We start from the raw sequence: 18869 nt of genomic DNA on the forward strand, positions 1-18869 counted from the left end.
GAAATACTAATGCTGCTCCCGTTTGGGTAAAAGTCGCTTTTGCGCAAAACTTTTGCGCAAAAGGGCCAGTGTAGACAGCTGAGATTTGTTTTGCGCAAAAAAGCCCCGATCGCGAAAATGGCGATCGGGGCTTTTTTTGCGCAACAGCGCATCTAGATTGGCCACGGACGCTTTTCCGCAAAAAGTCCTCTTGCGGAAAAGCGTCCGTGCCAATCTAGATGCTCATTTCCGAAAATGCTTTTAACGGAAAACTTTTCCGTTAAAAGCATTTCCGGAAAATCATGCCAGTCTAGACGTAGCCTACAATTAACTTAACTCTGCAGCTTCAGAGCAGGAAAATTGGGCAGGGGGCAGATTTTCAGCAGCCTCTGGGAGCAGGGGTCCTAAGGGCTGCGGCCACAATGCAAGGCAATTGGGCTTGAATCCAGGTCCCAGCCGGACTTCGGCTTTGGATCTCCATCCCCATACAAAGTGGGTGTAGGTGGAAGGGGACATTCAGCTTGAGCCAGGGTTCAAACTGTCCATGGAACCCTCTGTCCATGGAACTGGCCCTGTCCAGCAGGCATCTCCCTGTGTCTGTCAGGGGCTTTGGAAGCTTTCGGTCGACAGCAGCTGCAGAGAAACCAGGGCAGCCCCAGCTCTGTCGGCTCCACCTGCCCCGGCTGTGCAGGGCTGGGGCTGGGCAGATAAACCAGCGACACCAGCCAGCCCGAGTGACGTGGTCAATTCTCTCCACAGGGACTTGCCAGCCCAGCCCCCCGCTGGGCACCGGGGAAGAGACCTGGAGCCAGGATCCTTCAGCACCTGGAGCTGGTTTGGTCGGTGCCTGCCGAGGCCTGCTCGGCCCTGGGGATAAAAGCAGAGCTTTGGAACAGCTCATTGGAAACCAGCTGAGACCCAGCCCGGCTTGTCGGGGCATTGGTGAAAACTCACCAGCAAATGTTATTGAAGAGGGAAGTTCCCAGATCATCCCACAAAGCCAAACCGTGCCCGAGCTGTAATCGAGGGAGCTGCATTGAAACTGCCCTTAGGAAGGGCTCGGCCGGCCCTGCCAGACCCACAGTGACCAGGCCGTAGCTACCACTGGCTGAAGAAACGGGGTTCCAGGGAGTATGTCTCTGCCTTCGGAGCCCACACATCTTCCACAAGGAAAAGAGGTGGGGAATGGGTCACCTGCTGAGAGGTCGGAGCCACTGCTGAGTTCCCAGGAAAGTCACCTGAGACCAAACAGAAGAGCCCCGGATGGAGAGAGCAGCACAATCCATCCTACAGGTACCACTGCCTCTGTGGGGCCTTTTTGCAATGTCCTCTGCCCCGGATAACTTGCAGGAACCCAGTGAGGCCTGTATCTCCCTCTTGTGGCCAGTCCTCAAAAGACAAAACACTTAAATCAGCTAGGAGAATAGTGATAGAGATGTAGCCGTGTTAGTCTGGGGTAGCTGAAGCAAAATGCAGGACAATGTAGCACTTTAAGGACTAACAAGATGGTTTATTAGATGATGAGCTTTCGTGGGCCCGACCCACTTCCTCAGATCAAACAGTGGAAGAAAATAGTCACAACCATATATACCAAAGGATACAGTTAAAAAAAATGAACACATATGAAAAGGACAAATCACATTTCAGAACAGGAGGGGGATGCAGGGGGGGGGAGGAAGGAAGGTAAGTGTCTGTGAATTGACGATATTAGAGGTGGGGAGAGTGGGATGTTTGTGAGTTAATGGTATTAGAAGTGTATGAAGATGGTAAAAAAATAACAAAGCTCTCAGGGTCTCAGATAGAAACAAGGCTAGTCTGCACTTCACAGGGACATGGTTCAGGTTTTGGAGAGATCTTTGTGTTTTGAAATAGGAAAAGGATCAATTGTAGATTTGGAGGTTTGCCATCTCCTCCCCCCTAGTCTCTCTCTTTCACAAACTCATTTTCCATTGGACACATTCTCAGGAGACGTCTCTGACAATCTCAAATTGAAGCCAATGTCTCTGGGGGCATTTTCCCTCCTGAAACACCTTTTTGCTCCCACATGGAATCAAAATATTCACTCCAAGCTTCTCTCTCTAGTTGCAAACTACAGTGAGCCCTCGCTACTTCGCGGTTCGACCATCGCGGATTCACGACTTCGCGGACTTTTTTCATTACGTATGTATATATTATAAAAGAAATATATCGCGGATTTTTTTAATATTTGTGCCTGTTTTAGTTTAGGGTACTGTAGTACATGCATTAAGTGTTCTGTACATTAAAGGGTGGTTTGTTAACAGTACTACGTAAAGGGAGGGTTTTAAAAGTCTGAATATACATGTTAAATAAATACGTAAATATGGTGTCCCTACTTCGCGGATTTTCAGCTATCGCGGTCGGGTTTGGAACCTATCTACCGCGATAAACGAGGGTTCACTGTATCCCCCTTCACAAGCCAGTTCCAGCCAATACTGCTGGTAAATGCAGGGCCTGTCCCCTGCTGCAGGAGCAGTAGGAGCGCTAACGGCTCCGTCTGTTACAGGTTGGCTCTCTGCGTTGAAATCCCGGGCACTTCCCCTGGCCGTGCTGAGCCTGGTTCTCAACCTCATTTTAATCAGCGTCATCATCGTCATGCTCTGCAGCCTCAGCACCCCCGCAGGTGAGTGTGGAGCCCGCTCTGAGCCTGTCTTTGCGCCTTGTGCTCAGGATCTCACTGGCAGCGTCTGCGCTTGCAGGGGATAAAACAGGGGTTGCAGCAAAGGAGCCCAGAGCTGGAAACGTGGCTCCAAATTCAGAGCTGGTGTCGCTTTGAGGAGCTGATTGTGAGGGGGCAGGTGCTGGCCACTGTTGTTGCAAAAGGGAACGTGTCTAGGCACAAGCTCAGCTTGCCCTGGTCTAGAGGGTGCGGGGGGGGGAGGGGGTTGCTTCTTACACCGTCACTGGTGGGTTGTACCATTGATTACAGCAGGAGACAGGCAAATGTCTCACCCTGTTGCTTTCGCATCTCCAGCTGATCCAGTGGCTGCCTGCCCTGATGGCTGGGTCGGGTACCTGGGGAAGTGTTACTATTTCTCAGAGGCTGAAGCAAACTGGACCGACAGCCAGAAGAACTGCTCTGCCCTCGGTGCCTCCTTGCCTGGGATTGACACGCAGCAGGAAATGGTGAGATGGATTCTAGGCTGCACGGGGTAGGAGTGGCAAAGGCGGCTCTAGGCTGGGCTTGTCCTCAGGCTGTTGCTTGAATTTAGGGCAACTTCCCCCAGCCCAGATCAGCTAGAGCTCTGAATGCTCTGCCCACACCCCATTCTCCCCACATGCTGGGCGTGGAGTCAGAGCCGTGTGGGGCTCATGTGACAACCCTCTACCTACAGGGAATTCCCAGCAGGGGGATCCAGATGCTTCCCAGCCCCTCGTTTGTGACCGGAGCAGCCTTGCTAGCCCAGTGTTCAATAATCATGAGTTGGGCTCCTCCAGGCCATGAGACTGACTTTAAAATAACAGCTCTGAGGGTGTCTGGATTCAGGTGTAGCTTTTAGGGGGTCACATTGACAAGCTTTTCTCTGTAGTCACTAGGGCTAGAAACTCACTTTTTAGATGCGAAATAGTCACTCGCTGTTGTAACGGTTGTTTTTTGAGGTAGCGTGCTCCGATCTATTCCAAGATGAGGTGTTGCATGAGTGTTGGAAAGTTTTTACCCTAGCTCAGGGTTACTCAACTTTGGAAGCCCCGGAGGCCGCAGTGATACTCACAGCACATGCCGAGTGCTGTAATTTAAGTGCGGTTGCATATACATGCCAGTATATATGAAAATAGCTTCTTTCACACTGATGGGCATGAATACAAAGCACTTCCCACAATGCCCCAGCACTTCTGGCCCCTGGGGATTAGAAACACCCGACACCCTGTACCCGTCTGCTCCAGTCACCCCAATCGCTTGCGTCTTTCAATGCTCACCCCACCTGGGAGATACCTTGCAGGAGGCATAAGGGATCTGTCGAAAAAGGCTTTCTTTCTCGACCGATCCCCCTCTAGACGGCCACTTTTTGCAGACAAAGTGCTGAGTTGGCAAAAAGTGGTGGCCATTTTTATGCAAATGAAGGGTGGGATATTTAAATCCCCACTTCATTTGCCATGTTGACCTGCCTAATCTGCATCCTTCTGCTGACAGAGGGGTGCAGCCTAGACATATCCTCTGTGTTCCCATGGGGCTGGGAACCGAGGTCAAACTTGTTTTCTGCTCGGTAGTTTTCCCAGCTCAAGGCATGGGTTTAAGGCAGTGGTCCCCAACTGTTTGCGGTTGCTAGGCGCCCGGGCATCCGGGGGCGGGGCCACTCATGCGCTGGATGTCCGGGGGCAGGACCACACCTGTGCCGTGCGCCCAGGGAAGGGGCTGCCCACACGCCCTGCACCTGGCACCGTGTATGTGCTGCACACCGGGGGTAGGAGCCGCCCACGCACCCTGCATCTGGGGCCGGCCATGCGCATGCGCTGCGCACCCGGGGCAGGGGCCGCCCATGCGCCCTGCAGCCAGGGCAGGAGCCGCCCACGTGCCCTGCGCCCGGGGCCATCACCACGCGTGTGCTGCGCGTCAGGGGGCGGGGCCAGCCCAGATGTTTCGGCGGGCATACATAAATGCCCCGGCGGGCGCCATGGCACCTTCAGGCACCGCATTGGGGACCACTGGTTTAAGGTGATAAAGTCCAGCTGCTGTTTGCGTTTGCAAGGTTCTGGGTCATGCTAAGCTGTGTACTCCAGGGATGGAAACTTCCATCCTAACCTGCTGAGTTGCAGGCCACACATCTGACTTTTTATGTGACATTCCTGAAGGCTGGAGTCATGCCACCCATCTCAGGGCAATACTGAAGACTAAGACCCATGCCACCGAGTCCCTGTGTCTAATGAGGCTTGGATGCAAATACAGGAGACCACCTTTCCATCCTGGACAAGGGCTGTGAATTCATTATGGCTACGTCTACACTGGCATGATTTTCCGGAAATGCTTTTAACGGAAAAGTTTTCCGTTAAAAGCATTTTCAGAAAAGCGCGTCTAGATTGGCAGGATGCTTTTCCTGAAAAGCACTTTTTGCGGAAAAGCGTCCGTGGCCAATCTAGACGCGCTTTTCCGCAAAAAAGCCCCAATCGCCATTTTCGCGATCGGGGCTTTTTTGTGGAAAACAGTACTGTGCTGTCTACACGGGCCCTTTTGCGCAAAAGTCTTTCGGAAAAAGACTTTTCCCTGAACAGGAGCAGCATAGTTTTTCCGGAAAAGCACTGATGATTTTACATTAGATCGTCAGTGCTTCTCCGGAAATTCAAGCGGCCAGTGTAGACAGCTGGCAAGTTTTTCCAGAAAAGCGGCTGATTTTCCGGAATAACTTGCCAGTGTAGACACAGCCTATGAGAATCCTGGAGGAGCTGGTCCTAAAGCTTCAGGAGAGAAGACTAGGCATGAAAGTTATAACGGCTCAGGATAGCTTGCTGGTTGGCAAAATGGAGCAACAGCCACCCCACTCCCCACTCCACGTTAAAAAAGTGTCCTTAAACTTCAGGGCCGGAGCATGGTGGTCCTGTTGCTCCTTTTCATTAACCACCTTTGTGACTAGAGAGCACGGAGGGGAGTGGGAAAGAGATAGTCAAAGCCTATTACCAGCACAAAGCATTCACGCTCCACCCCTTCCACCGTGGGAGGGAGGGAGGTGAGTGTTTGCCACGTGGTCTTGGTGGAGCCACTCTGGAGGGGCTGTCTGTAGTCAGGACATCTATGCCCATGGAGGTTGTGGAATCTCCATCCCTGGAGATATTGAAGAGCAGGATGGACAGACACCTGTCAGGGATGGTCTAGACGGTGCTGGGTCCTGCCGTGAGGGGAGGGGATTGGACTCAATGACCTCTCGAGGTCCCTTCCCGTTCTACTGGTCTATGATTCTATGATGGGGTCATCCTGTTACACGTCCACCTCCTCCGCCTGTAGCTTTAGACTAGTGGCAGCTTTGCAAAGCAAGTCCGGAAGGGCCCTGTAGTCTGGGGGGGAGAGGGCTGAGAACGAGGTGCCCAGGCAAGAAAGCCACTGGGAGCCCCAGCTCCTGCTTCTCTACAGGTTGGTCGTATGCTTGGCCTGATGGACTGAGAGGGGCTGCGGGATGCATGGCAGGTGGGGCAGGATCTGTTGCTGGAGGCAGCTAACTGTTACCTCTAGGATCGTAGGTTTCGAAGGGACCAAGAGAGAATTTCGCTGGGAACGAACCCTGGGCCTGGTAGTTTTCCCATAGGGCCCAGAACTGCTACTGGGGGGCCCTGGTGGGATGAGTTGTTCTCCCAGAGGAGGAGCAGCCGGTGTGCATCTGTCCAAGGCCTCCGGGACCTGCCTCTGGGGTGATGCTGCAGAGACAGACTTGGAAGGCCATGACTGTGCCCATCTGGTAGTGACCAAGGGAACACTCGGTGCTGTATCCTGGCAGCCGGGCACCCGCAGCTGGACAGGGGCTAAGCCAGGATTGCCACAGCCGATCCCGCCTCCCCTTTTGGTCCTGCCAAGCGAGGAGCGAGATTAAGGGCTGCTGCCAACTTTTATGGCCAAATGGGGCCAGACTGAGGGGCCCTTTGATGTACCGTATTTTCCGGCGTATAAGGCTACTGGGCGTATAAGACGACCCCCTAATTTTTTAGGGGGACCGTCTCCAGCAGACCAGGGACACCAGGAGCAAAGCCTCTGAGGACGCCCCGGCAGCGGGACAGCCCCGGCGCGCCTGGGCTGCCCCACCACCGGAGCCCCTCTGCGGCTTTGCAAAGCCTCAGGGGAAGCCGGCGTATAAGACGATTCCCGATTTTTGGGGGATGTTTTTTAGCATCAAAAGTCGTCTTATACGCCGGAAAATACGGTATATTGACTTTTATGTTTTGAACAAAGGATTTTCTGGCACGTAATCAAGAATCCTTAGACCACTGGATCGGCCTCCACAGGGAACCGGACCAAGCCTGGAAATGGGCCAACGACACCGAATTCAACAACTGGTGGGTCCCCTTCTATTAATTCAATAAATATTTCAGTTTATAATGAGACTGGCCTTGTGGTTACAACCTGGGCCTGTGATTTGGGCAATGGGGGTTCAGTGCCGGGCTCCCCCACAGATTTGCAGTGTGACCTGGGGTGACTTGCTCAGGGCTGGATTTTCACTGCTGGGGAAGCTGCTCCGGCAGCCGTGGAAGGTTGTTGATGGTTTGTTGCTGTTGCAGGTTTCCAATCGTAGGAGGAGCACAATGCGCTTTTCTGAGTCACAACAGCGTCTCCAGTTCCGGCTGCTCAAACTGTCAACCTTGGATCTGCAGCAAACCGGCCTAGAAACCAGAAAGTGGAGCCAAGAGACTGTGACCTGGATGAGGTGACCTGGTCCTGTCCGTGGGGCTGTACCAAGCGGCCTCAACGTGTAGGGAATTGATGAGGCTGGTTAGAGACTCGGGGGCTTCTTGCGCAAGAATCCGCAGAGCGTCTACACTGCCCGCCCGCTCTTGCACAAGGAAATTGACAGTACGGCGTGGTAAGAGAAGGCTTCTTGCGCAAGAGCTACTCTCTTTTCTAAGCCCTCTTGCACAGGAGCTCTTGCCCAGCTGGGACACACTGGATCTTGGCTGATTTATGTGAGCTGGAGCTCTGGGGAAGACTCTTCTCTCCCCAGTACCAGGGGTGGGGGTTAGGGATAAATGTCCCCAAGGCTCAGCACAGCCTGACACCCCACAGCCCAGCCCCGCTGGAACAGCAAAACCGGAGCTTGGACTCGCTTCTACAGGCTGAGGGAGGGCTGGGAGCCAGGACTCCTGGGTTCCATTTCCCGCTTTGTCACCAATTCTCGGTGTGATCTTGGGCAGGTGAGTGTCTGTGACTCGGTTTCCCTAGGTGTGACACGGGGATAACGGAGCCGCACTCTGAGGTCTCCTCCATTCCCTGCTCAGAGGGGGACGGCGTCTCGCTGGCAAATCCACTGGTGTGCAGAGTTGCAGTCTTGTGAATGAATCCGATTCCCCTTCATCAACCCACAGCTGTTCCCCTCAGCTGGGCCTGACACCGGGAGCCTGTGGGACAAAGGAGAGCGCCTGTGGGTCCATCACACTCACTCGACAGCAGCTCTTCCCTGTGCTAACAGGATCCGCAGCTGCCCTATCCTCTCCCCCAGCTCTGCCCTGGGGCCTGCCCCTCCCCACCACTGCCAGGGCCTGGCCAGGGGCTCTAAGGGCCTCTCCCTGCCCCAAGCTCAGCTCCAGCCGCCTCCTCCCTCCTGCGCTAGCCCTACCCATCTCTCTCCTGCCCCATGGCTCCTCCTCACTGGGCTGTGCCAGTGATGCCCCTCCTGGTCCCCTCCTGCCTCTAGCTGGTCTATATCTGCCCCTCTCCCTTCCCCCTCACTGGGGATCCCCAAGGCTTTAGCTCACCCCTTTGTTCTGCTCCCTCCACACCCTGTCGATGGACAACCTTGTCATCACCTCATCCCTGTTCCTCCTCTGCCCTCCCCTGTCCCTGTCCCTGTCCCCAGCCCCTTCTGCCCACACAGGGGAGGGAAAGTGACTCAAGGAATCACTCACCAGGTCTGATCCAGCTGGGATCCATCCAGCCAGGTCCAGGCCTTCTCCGGGGAGGGGTGGGACAGTCCCACCCAGAGCTGAGTTTTGCTTTGTGTCAGGTTGTGGAGGGCCTCCTGCAGGAAGGGGGTGACAGGCACCTGGTGTCCAGAATGTTCTCTCGTGTCCAAGTCGTCATCAAGTCCAGCACCAGAAATATGGGGCTGTGTGCCTGGCAATCCCCATATAGACCGTCCCTCCAGCCGTCCCTCTACATCAGAGCTACTCAACTTTGGAAGCCTTGGGGGCCACAGTGATGCTCCTAGTACAGGGATTCCCAACTTTTTTCGGTCCCCGTACCTCCTTGGCTTTTAGTAAACCTTCCCGTACCCCCTATTCAATATGAAAGGTGATAAATTCTAGACTCTAGAATCCACGACCTTTTTCATTAAGGCCGTGTCCAGACTCAGGGGTTTTTTCGGGAAAAGTAGCCTTTTCCCGAAAAAACTTCCCCTGCGTCCAGACTCAAGCCGCGTTCTTTCGAAATTATTTCGAAAGAACGCGGCTTTTCTTTCGATGGCGGTAAACCTCGTTTCACGAGGAAGAACGCCTTCTTTCGAAAGTTCCTCTTTCGAAAGAAGGCGTTCTTCAATGTAAAGAGACCGTCTTCGAAAGAGAGCATCCAGACTCGCTGGGTGCTCTCTTTCGAAAAAGCGGATTTCTCTTTCGAAAGATCCGCCTGCAGTCTAGACGCGATCTTTTGAAAGAGGCTCTTTCGAAAGAAGCCTGCAGTCTAGACATAGCCTAAGGGTGTGTCTAGACAACAGGGGTTTGTCAACAAAAGTGGTCTTTTTTCAACAAAACTATACAGCTGTGTCTAGACTGGCTGCTTGAATTTCCGCAAAAGCACTGACGATCTCATGTAAGATTGTCAGTGCTTTTGCGGAAATACTATGCTGCTCCCATTCGGGCAAAAATCTTTTTCCGAAAAACTTTTGCGCAAAAGGGCCAGTGTAGACAGCTGAGATTTGTTTTCCGCAAAAAAGCCCCAATCGCAAAAATGGCGATGGGGGCTTTTTTGCGGAAAGGCACATGTAGATTGGCCATGGATGCTTTTCCGCAAAAAGTGCTTTTGCGGAAAAGCGTCCTGCCAATCTAGATGCGCTTTTCCGAAAATGCTTTAAACGGAAAACTTTTCTGTTAAAAGCATTTCTGGAAAATCATGCCAGTCTAGACGTAGCCTACCAGTATTTACACTGCTGCTGAGTTCTGTCTACATAATGTCGACAGAACTCAGCAGTTTTGTCGACAACGGTAAACCTCATTCTACGAGGAATAACGTCTTTTGTCAACAGAGTTCTGTCGACAGAAGGCGTTATTGCATGTAAACTGTCCTTTGCGTCTACGCTGCCATGTCGACAAAGCAGCTTGCTTTGTCGACAGAACTGGATGTAATCTAGACCCTCTTTGTCGACAGAAGGTTTGTTAACAGTATCTGTCGACAAAACTTCTGTCAACAAAACCCTGTAGTCTAGACGTATCCTAACACTACTACTTTTGGAATATTTCAATAGTTATTTACCAAATATTCCTTGTACCCCCTTGACAAGCTTCTCGTACCCCCTAGGGGTACGCGCATCCCAGGTTGGACACTCCTGTCCTAGCACATGCCGAGAACCGCAGCTTAAGTGTGGTTGCATATACATGCAAATATAAATGCAAAAATATGCAAATAGCTTATTTCACACTGACAGGCACGAATATAAAGACTACACAACACGCAGGCCCCATTTAAGTCAGTACTGCTGATATGAATAAAATGCAACAGTTACTCCATTTCCACCCCTATGACAACACTTTTACTGAACAATGACAGTCCAGGAAGTTAACTCCTAAAATGCATAGAACAGAAGACCATGACGTTGATGACTTTTTTGTTTTGGCTCCTACCTGTGGGCCACATGTTGAGCCCTGCGTAAACCCAAACTGCACCGCAGGCCTCAAACAAACAGGCCACAGGCCACATACGGCCTATGGGACGGGCGTGTGTTGAGTAGCTCTGTTCTACATCTCTCTCTCCCGCTCTCTCTGCCTCTCCCGGGCCACCCCTCCCAATATGCAAGATACACAGCCCTAGGCGGCACCAAATTACCCTGATTTCATGGTGCTCTAGGCAGCTGCGTGATATGTATGTGGCAGCCCCAGCTCCAGCAGCCAGCCCCGACGCCCAGCCAGCCCCTCTACAGGCTGCACCCAGCAGGGCCGTCCTTGAGGGATGCTGAGCTCCCTGCCATCTGGGCCCCATTTCCCCACCCCTTCCTGCCCCCATTTCACCACTTTTCCCCAAGTGACATGGCCTGGGGACTTAGAAGCGCTGGCGTGGGCAGCAGAAATCAAACCTTCCCCCTCAGTCATGGGCAGCAGCGAGAAGTGGAGTGACCCCTTCCCAGGACACATGGCTCTGCTGGTTCCCAGCTGCTTCCCGGTACCAGTGAATGTGGGGGCAGCTCTGCCCTTTCCCCATGTCCCTCTTCTAGGAGCCTGGTAAGCAGAGCTCGCTGGGGCCCCTGCTACCTGCCTGCTTTGCTACTGCCTCCCCCACAGCCCTGGGACTGCCCCCCGACTCTGGCCACCACAGCTCTTGAACACAGCCCCTACCCCAATAGAGGGGAGATGTAGGTAGGGATGGCCCTGTCTCTCTCAGGGTATGTCTACACTGCAGAGTTTTTTCGGAAAAATGGCTGCTTTTCTGAAAACATTTCACTTACATCCACATTGCGTTACAACACACTTTCAAAAGTTGTGCTCTTTGGAAAAAAAAATCCAAAGAATAGAAGGGTTTTTCCAACATTAGTAAACCTCTTTCTATGAGGAAGAAGCCCTTTTCCGAAAAGCTCTTTTGCAAAAAGGCATGTGTGGATGGGGAAGAGGGAGTTCTTTTGGAAGAGGAAAGAGGAAAAAGCCCAGGGCTACGTCTAGACTGGCATGGATTTCTGAAAATGCTTTTAGCGGAAAACTTTTCGGTTAAAAGCATTTTCGGAAAAGTACGTCTAGATTGGCAGGATGCTTTTCCGCAAAAGTACTTTTTGCGGAAAAGCATCCGTGGCCAATCTAGACGCGGTTTTCTGCAAAAAAGCCCCGATCGCCATTTTCGCCATCGGGGCTTTTTTGCGGAAAACAGTACTGTGCTGTCTACACTGGTCCTTTTGAGCAAAAGTCTTTCGGAAAAAGACTTTTGCTCAAACGGGAGCAGCATAGTTTTTCCGGAAAAGCACGGATGATTTCACATGAGATCGTCAGTGCTTTTCCGGAAATTCAAGCGGCCAGTGTAGACAGCTGGCAAGTTTTTTCGGAAAAGCTGCTGATTTTCCGGAAAAACTTGCCAGTCTAGACACAGCCCAGGGGTCCTGGTAGCCACTTCATCCATAACAATCCCAGCTTGCATGTGAGGTAGCGTCCATTCAGTGCGGACATTAGCTTTTCACTGACCACACAGCTCTCTTTGCTGTGTAGACGCTCTCTTTCGGACGACGTTATCCGGAAGATCTCGTCCAGAAAAGTTCCTTCTGAAAGAAGCCTGCAGTCTAGACACACCCCACTCGCACTCCCAGCTGAGCTGGGTTCGGCACACGCAGACAGGGGAGGCTAACAATGGCTTAGAGCTGCTTCTGTCACCTACCCTGATGCTGAGACTAGTGATTTCTGTGGGTATTGTCAAAGCTGCCTCAGGAGTTTGGACCCCCCTTAGTAATCAGTAATAGGAACAGGGACGTCCAAACCAAATCCTTAGGCAGCTGTGAAAATCCCAGCCCTAAAGTGCATCTGTACCCAGGCCCAGCCCAGCAAGGGCAGCTCCAGCCGGGTGTTATCGGCCCCTTTACCTGCTCCTCCCGGTCCCGGATCACCAGCAGCTGGGAGCCCCTCGCGGCGCAGTCGCTGCGGCTCTTGTTCCAGGTTTTATTTTCTGTGGAGACCCAGTAGCACTTGTCCCCGCGCAGCCGCCAGTCCGAGGGGCAGAGTTTGCACCCGGCGTCCCCTGCAGAGAAACAGGCGCCATTAGTGCTCTGAGACTCATCCCCGGCTACTCCCTTCCTGTGCCGGGCAAGGATGGGGATAAAGAGGGTTTGAGTTAGAGATGTTCAATATCGGTTAACTGAACAGTCGACTAACTGCATGAATTCGTATCCCTTACTCGACTGTTCTATCGTCCCCTGGGGGTGGGGCCAGCAGCCAGTGCGCTCTGGACCCACTCCCGAGGAGCCCTTTGCCAACCCACGCGGCTGCCTCTGTATCAGGATTCTTTGTAAGCTGAGCCTTTGAGTGAGCACCCAGGAGAGATTCAAATGCCAACCAGCTGATTAGCAGAGCGCACACAGACAGCAGCATGTGTTTCTATTGGTGGTGCTACCCATCCACACATGCCTCAGTGCACAGGGCATTCTGCACACGGCTGGACAACATTAGAGGGAACATTGGTGAGGGACCCTTATTCCAGCTCCACACCAGCAGGACTGGTCTATCCGGGACAGGGGAGAAACCCAGGAGCCTAGGTGCCCACAATAACACCCATTTCACAGCCAGAGTGGCCTAGAAGGACTTGGAGTAACTGTGGGGTAAACTCAGACTAGCAGGGGAGGCTGGGAGCAAGGGGTGATGTGAAATGGGAGGGGACATGGGTCCTGATGTCAGAGAATGGGGTGTGTGTGTGTGGAACCAGGAGACAATGTCTCTAATAATGAGTTTTGACCCCATCTCCCACTGGAAAAAACTCCTAGATCACTTTGTATTATTTATTTAAATTTTCCCAGGTATTACCCTACAAATGGCCACTAGGTGTCACTGCCTCCAGCCAGGCCCAACTGAGGCAGGTACATTCCTAACCTAGCACTGAGTGGGGCTGGGAACTAGATCGGTGCAGCCAGCAGGGGGCAGCGTGTTCCTGCCCTGCAGGATTCCCACGGCCTGGCCCAGCAGCTGGGTTCGGGAAGGGCGGCTCAGACGTTCTGGGGTTACCTGCTGGGCCGGGCTGGCCTGGGGGGCACAGCTGGGACCGGACACTGTCCAGGTGGGCGCTGTAGGCTGCTGTGCAGGGGTCCCTGCTCCCAGGGGGTGTCGCTGCATCTCTGCTCCCAGCTCCGTCGCTCCCAGGGGCTGCCGGGGTCTGTCCCTTCTCGGATGCCAAGTGGGAAACTGCAAAGCAGGATGGGGAGTGGGGGAGGAGAATGATGGTGACTGGTCAGTGTTACAGCAGGTTGTTAGACAGGAGGACTGACAAAGCCCTGTGGAGACCCCGGGCCTGGCCCAAAGTCTGTTCAGCTCCATCTCCTCTGACTCCCCTGGGCTACTGAGCAGCCCCAAAGGGTCAGGGTCTGAAAAAGTGGCTGGGACTGAAAAATCAGCTTGAGAGGTACCTAAATCCCTTGGGCCTTTTTGCAAACCCAGCCAGTGTTTGCAGCTCTCTCAGTTACTCACCGCGCAACTCCACAGTGTCAGGGCACCTCCGAGTCTGACCGGATTTAGCCTCCCCACCCCATGTGAGACACGGCACAGACCTGTTACTGCCACTGTACGGCTAGAGAAACTGAGGCACAGAGGGCCTGGAGGTGGGGAAGTCCAGCCTGAATCCTAGGCTGGGAACAGACCATGTGATCTGGCCCTCTGGGGCTACATGTTCAATATGGCGTCGTCCTCCTCACCCTGAGAACAGCGTCACTTCCTCAGCTGAAATTGTGGAAGAAAATTGGCACCTACTAAACCATCTTATTAGTCTTTAAAGTGCTACATAGTCCTGTGTTTTGTTTCAGCTACACCAGACTAACACGGCTACATCTCTATTACTGTTCACCCTGAGTGGTGCCTCAGAGGAGGAGCTGGGAGACATGTGGGCTGGGGTGTGAGATCGCACTGGAAGCCGAGGGGCTGGGCTGCAGCCGTGAGGGTGTCAGGCTGGCGGTCAGAGTGTCTGGGTCTCTTTGCTGCTACAGTCATGGCTTTGCTCACAGACTTTCTCCCAGGCGGGGATGGGTGCCCCTCCCCCTCTAATGCTCCCACTCCAATACCAAGGTGAGGGGCACAGCCTGCTTGCTTAGAACTTTATCTGGCATCTGTCACTTCCCCTCTGTGTCCCTTGCCCACGTTCCCTGTGACGCAGGGAGGATCATGGGATTATACAAGGGTTTTAGGCACCTAAAGCTGCAGAGAGGCCTGAGGGAGGTTTTCAGAAGCACCTCGGCCCAGCTCCTCAACAGTATCCAGGTGCCTAACTCCCTTGGGTGCTGGGCAGCTCAAAATGTTTGGGAACCTAGGCCTTAGGGGCCCAATTCCCATTTATTTCAATAGGCGTCAGATGCCTAGAACAACCCCCCGGGGCTACGTCTAGACTGGCATGATTTTCCGGAAATGCTTTTAACGGAAAACTTTTCTGTTAAAAGCATTTTCGGAACAGAGCGTCTAGATTGGCACGGACGCTTTTCCGCAAAAGCATTTTTTGCGGAAAAGCGTCCAATCTAGACGCGCTTTTCTGCAAAAAAAACCCCGATCGCCATTTTAGCGATCAGGGCTTTTATGCGCAAAACAAATCTGAGCTGTCTACACTGGCCCTTTTGCACAAAAGCTTTGCACAAAAGGACTTTTGCCCGAACGGGAGCAGCATAGTATTTCCGCAAGAAGCACTGACAATCTTACATGAGATCCTCAGTGCTTTTGCGGATATTCAAGCAGCCAGTGTAGACAGCTGGCAAGTTTTTCCGGAAAAGCGGCGGATTTTCCGGAAAAACTGGCCAGTCTAGACACAGCTTAGGGGTATGTTTACACAGCAGCATTATTTCTACACTTCAAGCAGTTATTTCGATATAATGCTGAAATAAAGTGCAAGCAGAGGATTGCTTACTCTGACTCCTATGATATTCATTTCACAAGGAGTAAGAGTATGTCTACACTGTACAACTATTTTGAGACATTGGACGTATCCTGAAATAGCTACCACAGGTCGTAACGAGCTGCCCATTATTTTGAAATATTTTTCAAAATAACAGGCGTGCTATTTCGGCATCCCGGTAACCCTCTTTCCATCAGGGTGAAGGGATGTCTCAAAATAGCGTGTTATTTTGAAATCTGGTGCTGTGTAGATGCACCAAATTTCAAAATAACCTATTTAGAAATTCAGTCAAAATCAGATACGCAATGTGCATAGCATAGATTGCGTATCGTATTTCGAGTTTAGGATGTTGTGTAGACGCACCCTAAGGGAAGTTGAAGGAAGAGTGCTCTTTCTTCGACTTCCTGCCGTGTAGACAGCGCCAAAAGCCAAAATAAGCTATTTCAACTTCAGCTACACAATTAGTGTAGCTTAAGCTAATTTTGGATTTAGCCCTCCTGTGTAGACGTGCCCTAGGTGCCTCGCTGTGGTGTTAAGCACCTAAACCCTGTGGAATCCCAGCCTTACGGGATCAGCCCAGGGTCACACGGGGAATCAGTGGCAGAACCTGGAACTGGTCCTAGAGATACTGAATCCGGATTAGGACCAAAACCACTGAGCCAGCCTCCTTGTCAGAGCACCTGTGAGCTCCCGCCCAGTCCTGCCATTTTGGTGCGATCAGCCAGCTCCCTCTGACATGTTGGCCTGGAGAGGGAATCACGACATTCAGGGTATGTCTAGACTACAGGGTTTTGTCAACAGAAGTTTTGTCGACAGATACTGTCGACAAAGCTTCTGTCGACAAAGAGCATCTAGACACATTCAGTTCTGTCGACAAAGCAAGCCGCTTTGTCGACATAACAGTGTGGACGCAAAGGACAGTGTAGATGCAATAACGCCTTCTATCGACAGAACTCTGTCGACAAAAGGCGTTATTCCTCGTAGAATGAGGTTTACATACGTCGACAACACTGCTGGGTTTTGTTGACGTTATGTCGACATAACTCAAAGGCAGTGTGGACGCAGGTATAGTTTTGTCGACAAAAGTCCACTTTTGTCGACAAAACCCTGTAGTCTAGACACACCCCCAGGGGGAAACATTCCCAGCTGGCTTTTGGTGATGTCCTTTCTCCATTTATCCCCTATTATTCAAAGACCCACAGTGAGAGATAGCTGTGATCAGGGCCCTGTTGGGCCGGGCGCTGCACAGACACAGTGAAAGACAGGCCTTGCCCCCAAAGAAGTTACAAATTGTACAGAGAAAGGTAGCATGATCTCCATTTTATATTTGGGAAACTAAGGCTCAGGGTAATTCAGTGACTTGCCCCCAGTCACAGAAGGAGTCTGCGGTAAAGACTAGAATGGATTCCCAAGCCCCAGAGTTAAGTGCTGACAGCCTAAGGGGGGAATATTCAACATCTGTATGAACATGGTGTTTCTGGGGCTTCTTAAAATCTCCCCTGAAATAAACAGGATGAAAACATTGGTTAGGGGAAGAAATAGAAGCATCAGAGCAAAGGACGTTTGGAAGGTCACGCCGCAGATCTGGGAGTAGAACTCTGGTCTCTTAGGGTTCGTCTACACAGCAGTCGCTACCACGGCTGCTATTCCAAAATAACAATGCGAGTGTCTGCACAGCAATTCTGTTATTTCTAAATACATTCAAAATAACGGACAGCTTCTGTAAACTTCATTCCACAAGGAATAACACTTATTTGGAAACAGCTATTTCGGAAAAGCGGTAGTGTGGACGCTTCACTGCTGCTAATTCGAAATAGCCCCTCCTTAGGGCCATTCCTAAGTCATTATTCCCCAGTGCCTCTTGGGTCTCTAAATTGAGATAGCGCATCTGCATTAGAGGTGCCTGCCTCGGACTAATTTTGAGGCTTCCCTGTAGTGTAGACGTGCTATTTCGATATAGATATTTCAGAATCTCTCTTCCGGAATAGCTTATTCCGAAATAAGTGTGCAGAGGAGACGTAGCCTTAAGGACAAAACTCTCTTTTCACAGGGTCTCTCACTAGGTCTCCCTTGGTTCATCTACCTCTCTCTCTTGTTCTGTGTGTCTTTGATAGAAAAAACAAAGAAACTGGTCGTTCCAATATTTCAGCATTTGGTTTTGCCCCAAATTGGGCAAACTCTGAAATGTTTGTGACTCTGATCAAAACTTTCGATCCGCGCCCTGAACCCCTGAATCCCCTCTCAGCACCTCTTGCTTTCCTGCATCCTGAACCCCCTCCTGTACTGCAAGCACCTGGCCTACCCCTGAGCTGCCTCCCAGAGCCAGCACCCTGCATCCCCTCCTGCATCCCAAACCCCTGTGCCAGCCCAGTGAAAGGGAGGGAGGAAGGATGGAATCCCACTTTCTTTTAGCCAGCTCTAGTGTGTGCCAGGATCTATCTAGTTATCCCTGCATCCCCATGCACACCCATCTACCTGGGTATCTGATTGTCTCTTTGTGTGACAGCCACGTGCTTTGCGATATTAGGGTCACCAGCAAGTAGGAGGGACGGGACAGTGCAGGTTGGTCAGTGACAGACCCGCAGTGACAAACCCAGTGCGGCAGCTACTCACCCCAAATCCCCAGAACAATCACAGCAAACAGCAGCACCGTGTTCCCAGCCCATCCGCCCCATAGCGCCGTGCGGTGCCACCAGGGACACTGGGCACCTGCAGAAACCAATATCTAATGAGAGACAATCGGGATCGGGTGCATGAAATACTGTTTCAGGGCTGCACTTTGCAACGGGAGAGGGGAGGGTTCAAAACTCAGAGCATCTGTCCCAGCTCCACTCCCATATGCTGTTCCCCTGTCAGCTGTAAGTACCATGGCTGGTGCTGCCTCCTGCCCTGTCCTATACAGGTGGGCTCGAGGCCAGGGGAGTTGGGGGGAGGAGGCAGTGGCATATGCTGGTCCCACCAAATGTTACGAGCCGCACGCCCAGACCGTTAACGGCCGCTCTGTGCATGTCCCCCAGCGCCTGGCGGAAAAAGAGGCAGGTGCATTGGGGTAGAACTGTGGTATGCAACCTTTTTTCAACCGCGATCCCCAGGGCTGGGCCCGGCCGTTGGTGGCCACATGGTGCAGCAACCCCCCCAGGAAGACATCTGAGACCCCCTTGGGAGTCGTGACCGACAGGTTGCGTACCACTTGGGGAGAGCATGGGGGTTGGGGGACGGGTACTGGGTTAGAGCAGTAGTATGTCGGGGGGGGGGGGGGTCCTGGCTCCGGGGGATGAGCAGATACATTGGATTAGAGCAAGGGGGGAAGGTGCCTGGCTCAAGGGGGGGGGGGGCATTGGGTTAGAGCAGTTGGCTGGAGGGTACCTGGCTCTGAGGAAGGGGCGGATGCATTGGGTTAGGGCAGGGAGCTGGGTGTTAGAACAACTCGTGTCTCTCCTTTCCCACAGGTGGGAAGTGGAGTCTAGTGGTTATATCTGGG

General features: G+C 52.4%; 1 protein-coding gene across 4 annotated transcripts in view; it reads left to right on the forward strand.

Moving 5' to 3' along the window:
* Positions 1-18548, forward strand: part of LOC106732923 (early activation antigen CD69-like) — a 22189-nt gene extending 3641 nt beyond the window's left edge. For 2 of the 4 annotated variants that reach the window (XM_075913485.1, XM_014580387.3), the window contains 6 exons: positions 739-1272; positions 2062-2139; positions 2504-2620; positions 2972-3123; positions 6869-6972; positions 7195-18547. In XM_075913485.1, the coding sequence (XP_075769600.1) occupies positions 1113-1272; positions 2062-2139; positions 2504-2620; positions 2972-3123; positions 6869-6972; positions 7195-7300 (717 nt within the window). In that variant the 5' untranslated portion in view covers positions 739-1112 and the 3' untranslated portion in view covers positions 7301-18547. Of the gene's footprint in view, positions 1-738; positions 1273-2059; positions 2140-2503; positions 2621-2971; positions 3124-6868; positions 6973-7194 lie in introns of all 4 variants that reach the window. The other 2 variants (XM_075913487.1, XM_075913488.1) reach the window with 2 other exon arrangements.
* Positions 18549-18869: the final 321 nt, after the last annotated feature.

The sequence above is a fragment of the Pelodiscus sinensis genome, chromosome 32 (assembly GCF_049634645.1).
Source record: "Pelodiscus sinensis isolate JC-2024 chromosome 32, ASM4963464v1, whole genome shotgun sequence".
Lineage (NCBI taxonomy): Eukaryota > Metazoa > Chordata > Testudines > Trionychidae > Pelodiscus > Pelodiscus sinensis.